General features: G+C 41.3%; 1 protein-coding gene across 1 annotated transcript in view; it reads left to right on the forward strand.

Annotated features, from left to right (window-relative positions):
* NPSR1 (neuropeptide S receptor 1) overlaps nucleotides 1-14,056 on the forward strand; it is a 111,052-nt gene extending 96,996 nt beyond the window's left edge. The window contains exons 7-9 of the mRNA XM_015422533.1: nucleotides 3,602-3,691; nucleotides 7,287-7,467; nucleotides 14,053-14,056. Of these exons, the coding sequence (XP_015278019.1) occupies nucleotides 3,602-3,691; nucleotides 7,287-7,467; nucleotides 14,053-14,056 (275 nt within the window). The remainder of the gene's footprint in view (nucleotides 1-3,601; nucleotides 3,692-7,286; nucleotides 7,468-14,052) is intronic.
* The last annotated feature ends 841 nt before the right edge of the window (nucleotides 14,057-14,897 follow it).

The raw sequence follows: 14,897 nt of genomic DNA on the forward strand, positions 1-14,897 counted from the left end.
CTCAGCTTTCCCCTGTGCCGGAATTAGTAAGGTCTCAGCTGGGAGCTGCATGGGTCGAGGAGGCAAGGCCCATCACCTCCCACCCCACCAGTGCAAGGGAGCAAGCCAAGCCTCTGCAGTGTGCTGGCACCCTCCTCACTGTTGCTTGGGTGGTTTGGTCAAAGAGCCATCCATGGATCAACACACCCTTTATAAGGAATTTTGTCTTGTGATCACGGTCTTGCCTATATGCCTCATCTAGTATTCCAGTATGGAATATGCAGAGCTCTACTTTACAGTAAAGCAGGGGTGGCCAAACTGTGGATCGGGAGCCACATGCAGCTCTTTCACACACACATATTGTGTGGCTCCCGGCAGGGGGGCTGGGGAAGCAAATGGGAGGCAGGCCTCCATGATTGGTGGGCTTGAGATGGGAGAGGGAGCAGAGAAAGAAAGCAACTTTAACTTTAAATGCATTCTCAAAGCCTCCCCCCCCCCAAGCTGGCTTGGAGAAGGCATTTGTCTCTTTAAATCCTTTCTCTAAGCCAAGCCAGCTGACAAGGAGGGGGGGGCTTGGAAGACACATTTAAAGTTAAAGTTGCTTTCTTTCCATCATTCCCTTCCTCCTCATCTATTTGCTTTCTTTGTTTTTTCTCTCTCTCTCTCTCTCTCTTTCTCCCTCTCTCCCTTCCTCCCCATCTATTTGCTTTCTTTCCACCTTTCTCTTTTTCTCTTTCACCTTTTCTTCTTTCCTTTCTTCCTTACCTCCCCCATCTATTTGCTTTGTCTTCCTTCCTTCCTTCCTTCCTTCCTTCCTTCCTTCCTTCCTTCCTTCCTTCCTTCCTTCCTCTCTCTCTCTTTCTCTCTCTCAGACAAATAAATATCATTAGCAAACAAATATCATTGGACAAATAAATATCTATCAATATCTGTTTTTACCCCTTTTGTTTTTATTTTTGGCAGTCTCATTTAATGTTAATAAATAGCAAATTCGTATATTTATCAATTAAAAATATTTGTGTAATATTTGTTCATGTCTTGTGGCTCTCAAACATCTGATGTTTATTCTATGTGGCTCTTATATTGAGCAGGTTTGGCCACCCCGCAGTAAAATTTTGCCAACCAACCAAAAATTATATATTTAAGTATATCTGATGCTTTTATGCAGTTGTTACTTGCTCAAAACCGAAGGGACGGTCAGCTAATTCAGAAAAACAAATACAAACTTGGCAATATCCCAAGTTACATCCACCATCTTTTCGAAGCTTTATACAGGATTTACTTTGATTCAGAATGGGCTTGGGTTAAGTAATTTATACACACACACACACACATACAGACCAAATTAGAAATTATTTTATTTTTGAACCTGTTTTCAAGTTTTGTCCCATCATGACATCCTCGGGAGGGAGCTGAGCACCACCCCACCAATCCTGCCAACCCTTCTGTGAGCACCAGCTTCACCTCACCACTCCTTCCTTTCCTTCAAAACTTATGTGATGATAAAAAGAGCAAGCAGCCCTCACCCATGGAAAGTCTTCCAGATACTCTAGAGCCATCTGTACTCCTGGAGCCTCAGAAAAAGTAGTTCCCAGGGCTCCCAAGTCCTTACTGAGGAGAGGGACTTCAAGCTCCGAGAACTATATTTCCCAGGGTTGCCAGTGCTCAGGATGCTCGCAACAGTGCCCTGGGCACTAAGAGCACTGGAAAATATAGTATGAAGTGTTCCTGCCATCCTTGGTAAGAACTCAGGAACTCTGGGAGTTACATTTCCCAATATTTCTGGTCCTTGGGAAGCTGTTGTGTCATCATTCTAAGATAGCATGAAAGCCCTCTTGCTAGACCTCCCCTTCACTTGGTGGAGCCCAAATGCATAAATCTGCATTCCAGTGGAAATCATTAATTGGGAAGGCTTTCCAATTACTCTGAGACAGACCTGCTTATCTGGCCTATAATTAAAAATCCATGTTCTCAGCTGATGGAGGGTCAAGCTTCTCTGTTGTATACAATCAGCTTCTACAATCCTAAGAAATGCATATTCCCAAACACCTAAGGGAGTTTTGGACTTGTGCTTCCCAAGTAACAATTCCTGGAGTTGCATAGCAAATCACTTTTAAGACTAAAGAGAAGTTTCAAAAGTCATTTGTGATTCAACGGCTTAAATTCCTCTGGGAGCACAGAAGCACTCTGATGCACCTAAAGAAGGGTTGGATTCGGGTCTGCCATAAAGCTATTTGCTAGGACTTTAAATGTAATTTAAGCTGCAGGCATTCTCTTAGGGGAGTTAATGGGGTTTTGTATTTTGTATATTGGAACTGCAAGCTGCAGGGACATAAAAAGTGTTAAGGACGGGGCCCAGGGAGGAATATTCACAGGTTTGAAAGCTGACTTGATCCTCTTTACAATAGTTATTCTTTCCCCAATACCAAGGCACTCCTTCAGGCATTAAAACTCATAGCACTGGAAGGCAGCAGAGTATAACTATCATCGAGGTCATTTCGCTCTAGTCTACATGAGACCAGAGAAGCACTGACAATATGATCAAATGTGTTTACTAGGTTGGATCTCATTTATCTTTTCAGGAAATAATAAGAGAAAATGGATGATCAAAGTGAAGCCCAACATAATTATCCCATTTGCTCTGACCACATTTGCAACGGGACTGAGTTTTCACTGAGTTACACCAACTGGCCTCCATTGTCTAAAGTAGATTGTCTAAAGCAGAAATAAATGTAGACCATTGCTTCTAAAATTAAATGTATCCCATGACAGAAACAGCTTTTAATCAAATAAATTCTGGTTAAGATTAAAACAGAAAAGTACAGCAATTATCTGAGAAACCAGGAAAATGACAAATGTATCTTTGTGGCTACATCGGATTAATTTATGAGCCCTTTTCAGACATTATATCCATATGTATTGGGGACCTGACAACTGCACAGGTTGGGTGCAAGAGCTTCTTGTTATTTATATTTATTTATTTCCCAAGCTTATATTCCACCATCCTCCTGGAACGGGCTCAGGGCGGATCACAGCACTGTTGGGCCATTTGGCTACATAACACAATAATAAATAATCAGTTAAAATCTTAAAACAGCATTTAAAAACCAACTACATCAATACTGGTGCCACTGAGCTCTAAGATTTGTTTAATCCAGGCTGAACACAGATGTTGTTTTCAGCAGGGGGGCGATCTTTTATTTATTTATTTATTTATTTTAGTCAATTTATACCCCGCCCTCCCCGCAATGCGGGCTCAGGGCGGCTTACATGGAGGCAAACGCCAATATAAAACATATTTAAAACCGTTTAAAATCCCAACAGTGCAAAAACATTATTTACAAGTTATTAACTAAAGGGCTCTAGATGTTCAACGCGGTATTTCATAGATGGCGTATTTCAACATCTTCTCTTTTTCTGGATGACCGCCTCCTCAGCCAAAGGCCTGGTGGAACAGCTCCGTTTGACAGGCCCTGTGGAATGATAAAAAGTCCCGCGGGGGCCCTGATCTTACAGGATGACAGGAGCATGTTCCGCCACACTGGGGTCACCCTAAATTGGCTGAGACTTGATGGCCATTTAGACACACACATGTAAATTTTTATTTCTCTCCTATTTGCAGATGGGAAATTCTGTGCGAGCTACGCCCACCGGGGCCTCATATCAAAGGCTAAAATCAAAGCCATCAAGTACAGCGTGGTCATAATTCTCGGTAAGTGACAGTGGCTAGCGAAACATCTGTGAAGATTGGGCTTCATTATAGATTGGCCTGTTATTCAGGCGGCCTGCGGTAGGTTTTCCTTTTTATTGACTTCATGGAGGGCTCCTGAATGCTGGCACAGTTGTCAGGCACCATTATTGAAAGTCCCATTCAAATTCAGAAGACTAGTGTACAGTTTTGAAAATATATACAGAGAGAGATGCATTCAACACAGTCCCCCACCTGGAGTCTAAAGAAGTAAAATTCAGGAACTATTTTGTGTCCCCCCTCCTCCCCATCTGTTGTTCAGGCTTCCCTCTGTGTGAGTGTCTTTCTGCACTTACAAGTCAAAGAGGCATGAATGCACAAGGTGAAGAGGTGCTTCTACTGACTCACAATTGAGAGGTAGCATCACGGAGATCCTGTGTTTAGCCTGGTGTGCTGTGGAGGAGCCCTTCCCACACACTGCGGATGCCCACTTCTGCAACAATGAGAACATCCCTCCTGGGCCCCGTGCTCTTAGGTTCTTTGCTTGCTGACACCATCAATCCTTTCTACTATAATTGTCCTGTAATAATAATAATAATAGCTGTGTATTCTGTGCAGCAGGGGAAAAAATCCTGCCAAACACCTACAAACAGATGGATGAGTCAGTGAGCCAGTCGTCAGAAAAATCCTGTCTCCGTTCGCAACCTGCAAACAGGATGCAAGCCAAAGCAGCAGATGTTTGAGCATCTTCTTGTCTTCATGTGAACTCCACACTGAGCAGCTACTTCCTATTAAATTAGCCTCTTGGACATGCCAAATGCACAGATTCCTCTGCTTCTATTTACCCCATCTATTGACTTTTTAATGATGTGCAAAGTTTCTTGATTGAAAAATTATCAGTATATAGTGTTATGGTGCTTGGATTGAGCATACCCACATGAATGCCTCCTCCTATCTTGACATCAATGAGTTGAGCTATGCTCGGAACACTGTTGTTGAGAGAGATGAGATCTAGGAGCACTTAGATTTTAAATTATTTCTGCATCCTATAAAAGGTACATAGCATAGAGGTGATTCGTAATGTAAAAACTGCATTAAAAAACAACACCAGCAACAAAAATAGGCAAGGACTCATAATAACATATGGGGGGAGACACCCAGAAAATTGACAGTATTCATATATCTCCACTTTGGAGCAGCAAAAGTGATGGGTGTTTTACAGTTCCATTTCCATATTGTATAAATCCTTCTCAGCAAGTTGCCAATATACAGGGGAAGCCTTATTAAACCAACAGTCTCCTGTACATTAGCTTACTTAATTTGGAAAGTGTTCGTTGAATTTACTTATGTAAACTGGTAAATTAATAGTTGGTTAAATGAGATTTTAGTTGGAGTTATCTACTGTAATGCTAATCGGATTTAAGAAAACAAACCATATGCCTCTGTATTCAGGCTCTGTATCACTGTCATTTCTCAAAACAAACAGATGACTGTATATTCAGTAGTTAAATGAACTTATCTTAATTAAAATCCTTCACTCTTTTTTACAATTGTGAGGGGTTTTTTTTGCTACAGTAGTTAATTACTTATTCGTTTGAAAGCAATCCATACAAATGGTTGGATCCAAACTAAACTGGCCATTATGCTCCTCTCGCAGATTCCCCTCCACCACCACCACCACCGTCCTCCAGGAGTGGCATTATGTAAAGATTAGGGGACCTCCAGTGGGAGGGAAAAGACGAGAAATTTCTATTCTGCTGATGGGAAATTTAGTTGGGATCCATCCTAGAACCTTTGTATAGTCATAGCCTTAGGCTAAAATCCTCAGCAATTTTGGTATTATTTAAAACATTTTTTTAAACCCATCCTTTTTCCAAAAATGGGCTCAAGGAAGTAGCATCTACAGAAACTTGTGGGACCTACTTCCAAGAAAACATGCATAGGAATCAGGTCGCTAAATTGGAAACAGTGAGGTATAAACCCATTTCAAATCCAAGTCTTTTGGCTTCTGTATAAAAAATTCCAGCATAACAGAGTATGGTTTGATGTGGGTGAATGTATTTCAGCTGGCCTGTCTCTCCATCCATTCTCCGTATCAGCATTTGACTAGTAATGGTGCCCTGTTTCATGCAATGAAAAGCATGTTCCTTCAGATCACCCCAAGGCCATGGATGGATCCAGTGGTCTCTTTCCATGAAGGGAGGAATCTTGTTAGAAGAAGACACTTTCTATTCACTGTGAGGAATCTTCTATGGGAAGAACAACCCCTTCCTCTAACACCATGATCCCTAAGGTGTGCTCATGTGCAACATGGTGCTTGCCAGTGTGTTTCCTGATGTACACTTCCTTCTTCCCCCAAAGTGAGGAGCCAATACTGGCTTTCCTTCAACTCACTGGATCATTGGGTGCTTCAGAAGAACCTAGAAGCAACCACCTTTGTGTTTTCAGAGAGTGCCCATTAGGAAACACTGCCTCAGCCACAGGATGATGCTCAGCAACATTTCATGACTGACCCTAGCCCTTATGGCAGCCATTCCACACACACTCCGCCCCATGCCTACTAGCTGTTTTCAAAATACAAAAAGTACCCACAGATCCAGCAAGCCTTGTGACTCATTCGCTAACAGAAGATTTATCATTTAACAGAAGGGAACCATTGGGTTCCTTCCTTGATCTTTGGTGCCTTTGTGTGTTGGGATAGAAAATACAGACTCATCGGTCCTGCCAATAAGCGTATTGCAGTAGCTGTGCATTCTGCCCCTCTCTCTTTTTCCTTTTACCTGCCCATCCCCAGATGCACAGAAAGAATGATCGCTTCCACCCAAACTCATTCATTTCCTTTCCCCTTATTTAAACTTGACCATCCATTTGCCACAAAGTCCATCAAAAGTGACACTGAAGAAGCCCTGACACAGAAGTGGAAATGTATGCTAATGTGTGTTATGAACTCAGAGGAGGCATTTAAAGGGAGCTCCCTGACATTTGATGATGATCTAATTGGCTGTTTGTCTAACATGATTATACTGCTGCTGCTGTAGGAAGCCATTTGTCTCAATCGGTCTGGTTTCTAATTGCTAAATTGCTATAACAGTATTGTTGGTGCACATTTTCCTCTGAAAGGGTCTCAGCAGGTGGGATGCGCCAAGGAAGCTCCTATATCTGAGCATCCCGGCACCTTGGCAGAAGAGCCTTGTGGAATTTGCTATACTTGGATTGTGCCAAGTTCTTTTTTTTCCCTTCCACCGAGTCTGTAACTAGATGCTAGAATTCCTTTGAGGTTTTAAGCGTAGAAAGCAAAGTAATTTGTTTATGCATCGCCATCTCCTGAAAGAGGCAGTTACACTCCTTAAAACGTCACCCACAAATGCCCCGATCCTATGCAGAGTTAAGAATCGAACCCATTGGTTCTGCCACATCTAATTCTGCACAGAATTCTGCTGCAAAAGTTGAGATCAGTTTCTCAAGGTGGGATAGCAATCCCACCCCACCCCTCTTTTTTTACTGAGGAAAGCAGGATATTTGCAATGGTTGCCAAGCTGATGTGGCTCAGATCTCCCAGGGCTACTTATCCTGTTAAACAACCAGAATAAATTTCAAAGCCTTCCTTGATTTCTTGCAGCATTTGTGCTCTGCTGGAGTCCTTACTTTATCTTTGATATCCTGGACAACTTCAGCGTCCTCCCCGAGACCAAAGAACGCTTCTATGCAGCAGCGATCATACAAAACCTCCCGGCTTTGAACAGTGCCATCAACCCTATCATATACTGCATCTTTAGCAACACTGTTTGCTCGTCTTTCAGGTACTTTTTCTCTAACTGTAGTGTCATGGGGTGGGGGGTGGGACAGACAGCTTTCCCCCTGGGCACCTGCCCTCTACCCTCATCCATTTCTCAGAGCCTTACAAAAATGTTGGTGAGTTGCCATTACCTGGTCTTTCCAGCCACCTGAACACTGTAAAAAACATACAAGAGAATCCCAAACGTTAGCCAGGTATATCAGTCTGGTACACATGTCTCCGAGTGGTTGCAGGCCCGGGGCTTATTAAGGAAAGGTCTTGCGGTGAACACAGACCCACAACCACAGTGTTTTGGAATAAAAACAGGCCACCGCATTATTGATCACAGACCAAGGAGCATTGGCAAAGCATGGGTGCAGATCCTGGTGAACTGAGCAATCTGTCTGCTGCTCAGTAAGCACCATCCCGCAGCCTTTCTGCTGGGGAAAAACCTGGGCATGATAAATATTATTGGCATCACAAGGGCAGCTGCTGCTGAGTGGTACCATTTGACAGACACCTGGTGTGGGCCTGGGCACAGCCCCTGAGCTGGGCATCCTGTGTGGTGGCTCAACCCCCCCCCCGGACCCCATAAAGGAATACCCAAAGTGGGGGAGGCACATAGGCCCTTCTCCCCCCAAAGGATCGGCCCAGATGTGCAAAACCACCCAGCTGTGACAGTTAAGAAGAAGAGGAGGAGATTGGATTTATACCCCGCCTTTCACTCCCCAAAGGTGTCTCAGAGCAGCTTACAACTCCTTTCCCTTCCCCTCCCCACAACAGACACCCTGTGAGGGAGGTGGGGCTGAAAGAGCTCTTGACACAAACTGCTCTTTTTTCAAGATCAGAACTACGGCTTGCCCAAGGTCATCCAGCCAGGTGCAAGTGGAGGAGTGGGGAATCAAACCCGGTTCTCCCAGATTAGAGTCCGCGCACTTAACCACTACACCAAACTGGCTCTCTATACACATAGAAACCCAAAATCCCACAGAGGGTGGGTGGGGATCCAAGTGTGCTTTAAATAGATCCAGGTGTACAGCCCTCCAAAACTTCCTGCACTTCCCCTGGCTGGTCCATGGAGTACTCAGGTCGGCCAGTGTAGCCGCCTGGGGCTCCTGCCTTTTGCCGCTGTCAGTCCAAGGGCAGGAAGGCCTCCTCCCGACCCCTTCTAAGCTTGTGCTGCAACCTGGCCATGTTGGGTGAGTCACGCAGGTGCCGGGGCCATGGACTTCTGGAGGGGCCCATTTCCAGTGACCCCATGCCTCCCCTGCTGCCCACCAACTCATTTGCAAGCACTTCACCATCCATGCTCCCAGAGGTACGCACTGAGAATGGTACGATTAGAGAATGGACATGTGGTTGTTGCAGGCATCATCTGTGAGTGCAGGTGGTGAGAGGGCTCATGAGGGAGTGGGGGAAGGATGCACAGGTATGGGGGCCACTGAGTGGGATGGGTGGCTTGAGAGGGGGCCTGGTGGCAGGCAGAAAAATCACGGAATCATAGAATCAGAGTTGGAAGGACATCTAGTCCAACCCCCTGCCCAATGCAGGATCAGCCTACAGCATCCCTGACAAGTGTTTATCCAGCCGCTGCTTAAAGACTGCCAGTGAGAGGGAGCTCACCACCGCCCTAGGCAGCTAGTTCCACTGTTGCACAATTCATACTGTAAAAAAGTTTTTCCTAAGATCTAGCCGGTACCTTCCTGCCCTTAATTTAAACCGATTATTGCAAGTCCTATCCTCTGCTGCTAACAGGAACAGGTCCCTGCCCTCCTCTAAGTGACAGCCCTTCAAATTCTTAAAGAGAGCAATCATGTCCCCCCTCAACTTCCTCTTCTCCAGACTGAACATTCCCAAGTCCATCAGCTTTTCCTCGTAGGGCTTGGTCTCCAGGCCCCCAATCATCCTCAATGCTCTCTCCTGCACCTCCTCCATTAAGTCCACATCATTTTTGAAGTGAGGCCTCCAGTACTGCACACAATACTCCATGTGTGGCCTGACCAATGCAGTGTACAGTGGGATTATCACATCTTGCAGTTTGGATGTTATGCCTCTGCTGATAGCCCAAGATTGCATTAGCCTTTTTTGTTGCCGCATCACACTGGCTGCTCATATTTAATTTAACAGTTAGAGGAGGGGGGCCCAGGCCACTTTGTCCCCAAGGCCTCTAGCAATCTGGAACCCGCCCTGTGCAGAAGAGGTATTGACTGAAAACTCCCAAGGTTCATTAGTGTAATAAAAAAATTTAATTTAATTTCAGGAAGCCATTGCATTTGAAAGGAAGGAAAGGCCTTTAAAACTGAGGGGAGATATAAGCAAATTCCTTATTCAGTCAGGTTCTGTGGATGTAATAGAAGAGAAATAGAACTGTTGAGCATGTACTCTTACACTGTAAATTGTTAAATGACATTCGAGTGGAATTTATAGAAGCCCCCCTTAGGTTGGTAGCAGGCCAATCGGATAGAATCAAGGTACAATTTCTCCTTGCTTCACAAGATCCGGAGATCATTGAACTGACCGCTAAGTTTCTCCATGGTTTTATAAAACAGAAGAGTGACCCTGATCATATTAATGATTCTTAATTTATAAGTCTAAAAACTTAAGTTTAAAAGTTTAGAATGCCAGTTTATTTTATGATTCAGGCATCTTTTGTATGGTCAAATCTAGCTTGTGACAACTTGAGTTAGGCCTGACATAGCCACGACTATCTATTTTATAATTTCTTTTGGATTGTATTATTGGTAAATGCTTCTAATATTGTATGCCAATAAAAGGTATTTGAATTGAATTGCCTTTAAAACTGGCAAAAAGTTTTTAAAAGGGTTTTAATAATTGCAGGCGTCCTTTGGCAAATGCCTTCTTATACTGACAGGCACTCAGCATTATGTACAGTGGGACCCCAACCCTTATGTAGCTCCAAGGATCCTTTTTATCCCCAAAGCCATTTCACAGATTGCTATGGGTTTTTGTTTATTTTAGGAAAACAGTGGGGGTACAGAAAAGTAAAAGGGGGGAAGGTTATGCAACATAATTACATTTGTCAAAGATAATCATGTAGTACACGATATATAGAACAGATAATATTTTCCCTTTCATCCCCTTCATTATAATTTGAAGGTATTATCTATAAAATAGAATAGTTCTTACTTCTGGTGGGATACAGTTGTATTCATCATTTAAGTTTTAAGTTTCAAACTTCATAACTAATCTATTTTGATTACAAAACTGGTTTCATCATTACTATGACGTCAGTATAACATATTTTCACCACTTCTACATATTCATTAGAACTTTTAATAGATAAGTAGCATATCTCAGTGTAAAAGAAAGTCTATTATATATCTCATATAGAAAAGCCATTTGTATATGAGATAATACATTTGGAACTGATTTTAATTCTACTTCTATTTCATTACCATACATTTGTATATATTTTCTCACTTTAAATTTGTTTCCTGCTAGCATAATACACGTAATACACACTCCATCTCTCCTCAGATTTCGTAATAGATCTGTTTCTCAAATTTTGTCATTACTGCATAATCGACAAGATTGTTTTCCTATTCTTCTAAACATGGACAGACATCTAGTTTCCATTTTGCTGCGTAAATAGTTCTAGCCACTGTCACGATGTATTTGAATACCTCTTCTAAAATGTTTGGTAATTTGTTAGGCAGAACACCTCTTGGCTTCTACTGGGAATTTAAACTTTAATATATTCTGCATTTTTGTTGTATTTCTTTCCAATATCTTTTTTTTTTTGCTCGTTTATAAAAGTCTACCACATGTGAAAGAACATTCCATCTATGTCTTGGCATTTCAAGCATTTTCCTTTGTTGTTTTTATGTGCTTTCTCAATGTCCTTTGATATACTATCTGAAAAACATTTTGTACCAATTTTCTCTTTGTGTCTGGCTGACTATAAATATGATATCTTTTACCTACAGTTGTTCCCATTGTTGAATAGATATCTGTTCTTTTAGGTTTTGCATCCACTTAATCATACATTTTTTCACTTGTTCATCTTCTGTTTCTAGCTGAAATAAAATCTTATATATCCCTCGTAAATCTTTCTGTTTTTTAATCAGCTGCTCAAATTCAGTCGCATCTCTTAGAACTCCACCTTCAATACTCATGATCTCCTTTAGTCTAATTGAAAATATATCAGCCATTGAATGTTTACACCATCCTTAATATCTTGCCAAGACTTGATTTTCTTGTGTTCTTATCATAATAAGCTTCTTTTGGGTACATAAACAAAGAGTTTGAGGGGCTCAATAAATTCCAGCGTGTAAACCATAATCTCAGAAGTCCATTTCTGATTATGTGACTTTTTTCTTCTGTTATGATCTTTTTAATTGATTTCTTAATCCATAATAATTGTGTAGGGCTTCATCAATATCTGCAAATTCTAATTTTACTATTCTTTGTCTTGGGTTTTTAATCCAGACCACAATTTTTTATATTTGAAATTCCTCTCTTTTTCTCATATTATAATATTTTGAAGCTTATTCTTGGGGGGTTTTTATTATAATATTTTGAAGCTTATTCTTGGGATTTTTTTGCCATTCCGTATGAATTCATTTAACTGTTGTTGTGTCCGTTGACCGCCACCAGAGGCCAACACACACTCCTGAGCTTGAGTCCGGCACAACAATAAGGACTAGGATCCTAGTCCCTCCACTGGGGGAACCAATGGGACCGTGGCGGGAGATTCAAACCTGCCAATGGGACCCAGGGGTGTGTCCCCTGGTTGTGTATATAGTTAGGCCTGCCGGCTGTTGTTCCTTGTCTTGTTGTGTACCAATAAAGCGTGCTATGCACTACGTCATTGTTTGTCGTTCGTCCATGCGGCAACCCACTACACAATAACTGTCTTTGCGACTCTTTCAATATTCTTTCTTCTATGTATATGGGTAACATATGGAACAAAGATTGAAAGGTCAAAGCAGACCGGGACGGCAAAGGATGAGATGGTTAGACAGTGTCATAGATGCAACGAACAAGAAGTTGAGCAAATTTCAGAGGACGGTGGAAGACCGGAAGGCCTGGCGTGATATGCTCCATGGGGCCGCGAAGAGTCAAACTCGACTGTGCGACTGAACAACACCAACAAAATGGAACAAAAAGTTTAGTTTGGCAGCACATTCATTTTGATTGCAGAGATTCTTCCCAGCCATGAGGTTTTTAGTTATTTCCATCTTAATAAATCTGCTTGTATTGATTTCCAAATTTTCTGGTAGTTATTTTTTAAAAGATTACAGTTTTGCCCAGTCGCATTTAGTCCCAAATATTCAATAGGGTTGGTGGATGTTGAGCAGTTGTGTTAAAAATTTCATTATCATTTTCGGTTTTTTAAAATTTTATTGCCTGAGAGGGATCCAAATTCTTCAATATGTTCAGTTACATGTTGAATGAATTCTGGGGATTCAAGACTGTTAGAACCACATCATCTGCATAACTTTTCATTTTGAACTCTACATCATCTACTTCTATTTCCTTAATTCTGTCATCTTGCCTAATCTTTATACCTAAATTCTCTATTGCTAGTATAAATAATAAAGGGGATAAAGGAAATCCCTGATGTGTTCCTTTTTCAGTTGAAATTGCTTCCATTAATTTCCCATTAATTAAAATATTTACTTACTGGTTTGACTATGTTCCAAGCATCCAGTTCCAGAATGCAGGACCAGAGCCCGCATTTGTAAAACATTAAAGAAGAAAGGCCATATCAAATGCTTTTTCTGCATCTAGAAATAGAAATGCTGCTTTCTTTCTCTTCTTATTTACAAATTCAATTGCATCTACTATAAATCGTATATTATCGTTCATGTGCCTCTTTGATACAAAACCTGTTTGGTTGGAGTGTGTTAAATTTGGTGTGCATTTTCTTAAGCTTTCTGCCATTATTGTGACAAAAAATTTGAGGGAAATAGGTCTATGAGACTGTGGTAGCGATGCATCACTACCCTCTTTATGAATTAGTATTATACTCACCTCTTGCCATGTCAGGGTATTGGCATCTTTTCCTTTATCTCACTCATAGCTTTTTGTAATGGTACTATTAATACTTTTTTTTGGTAAAACTTTTATTGCTTTTACTACAGATACTACAGGGGAAGGGAAATAGGGGGGCCTAAGATTAAAATACAAAACTAAAGCAAGGATCCTTTAACAAAGTTATAAAGATAATATATTGCTTTCCCCAATCTTTAAGAAAAGTATATGGAGTATCACTGTATAAAATTAACACAGACATTATCCCTATTTATCCAGAAAATACGAAGATCAGTTTTGCATATATCAAAACAAATATAGACGTTCAGAGTTAAATCATAGATTATTTTGCAACTTTCCCCCCTTATGTTTGCTCTTATCATATGTCATTTTAACTTTGAGAGTTTTTGGAGCAGCTTCTCCTTTTTCTTCATCAGAGTCTTCTGAGGATCTGCCAGTTGTAGTTCCACTGCTTCCTGATTCATGTTCACTTTCTTCCGCCAGTTGTTTAGCTTCCTCTGTTTTCCCCTTTTTTTTAGCTGTTGTTTGATGTTTCTCCAGAAACACCTTTGATTTTTGTACAGAGTCAATCTTTTCTTTCTTTTCTTTATAGTTGAAGATAAGTCCTTCCAGAAATGTCCATCTATAGGGGGTGGATTGTTTACGTAAAAATAAAACTAAGTTTTTATACTGTTTCCTCTGCTTTCATATTTTAAATGGAATGCCTTTTAATATTCAAAGTTCTTGATCTTGGATTTTCAGGGTTCTCCCATTGGTAGCTTTTAAGATGAAGTCTCTTCTTGATCTTTTGGAGAACTTAACGTATACTTCACCAGGCAGTTTATTTTTCTTGATGAAATCTGGATAGGTCCTATGAACCATATCCATGTTGCTTTGTAGGAGTTCCGCTTTCAGATCTGTCACTGGTGCCAAAACTTCGCTTAATATACTTTTAAAGTTTTCCCCATGTTTTTCTGGGATCCCCTGAAATCTCAATACATATAATGATTTCTCCATTTGGAGTTGTAATAACTGCTCCTTGTCGGAAATCCGCTCTTTTTCTGCCACCTCCAATCTCTTAGTTAACGAGTTCGTCTTAGCTTCAACTTGTAGAACCATTTTGTGTGTTTCTTCTGTCTTTGCAGTTGCTTCTTTAAGTTGCTTCTGAAGATCATCAAATTTGGTATTGAGGTTAGTCATCCAGTCCAACAGAGAGCGCAATGCTGTAGTTAGCATGCTTTGGAGGTAGGTAGCCACTTCTGGTTTATGTCCCGATGACTGTGAGCTGGCAGTTCCTGAAGAAGAATCCTTTTTCGGCGCCATTTTCTGTCTTCGCAAAGACATTGTTTACATAAGAAAAAGTTCATTTAGGAGTTCTGAAGGTCTGTTTATTTAATTCCACTTTAGTCTGGTCTACACCATCTCTGGTTTTATGCTTTTTTTTTCCAGCCTCAGCCC

The sequence above is a fragment of the Gekko japonicus genome, unplaced genomic scaffold (assembly GCF_001447785.1).
Source record: "Gekko japonicus isolate JY-2015 unplaced genomic scaffold, Gekko_japonicus_V1.1 scaffold1355, whole genome shotgun sequence".
NCBI classification, from domain to species: Eukaryota; Metazoa; Chordata; class Lepidosauria; order Squamata; family Gekkonidae; genus Gekko; species Gekko japonicus.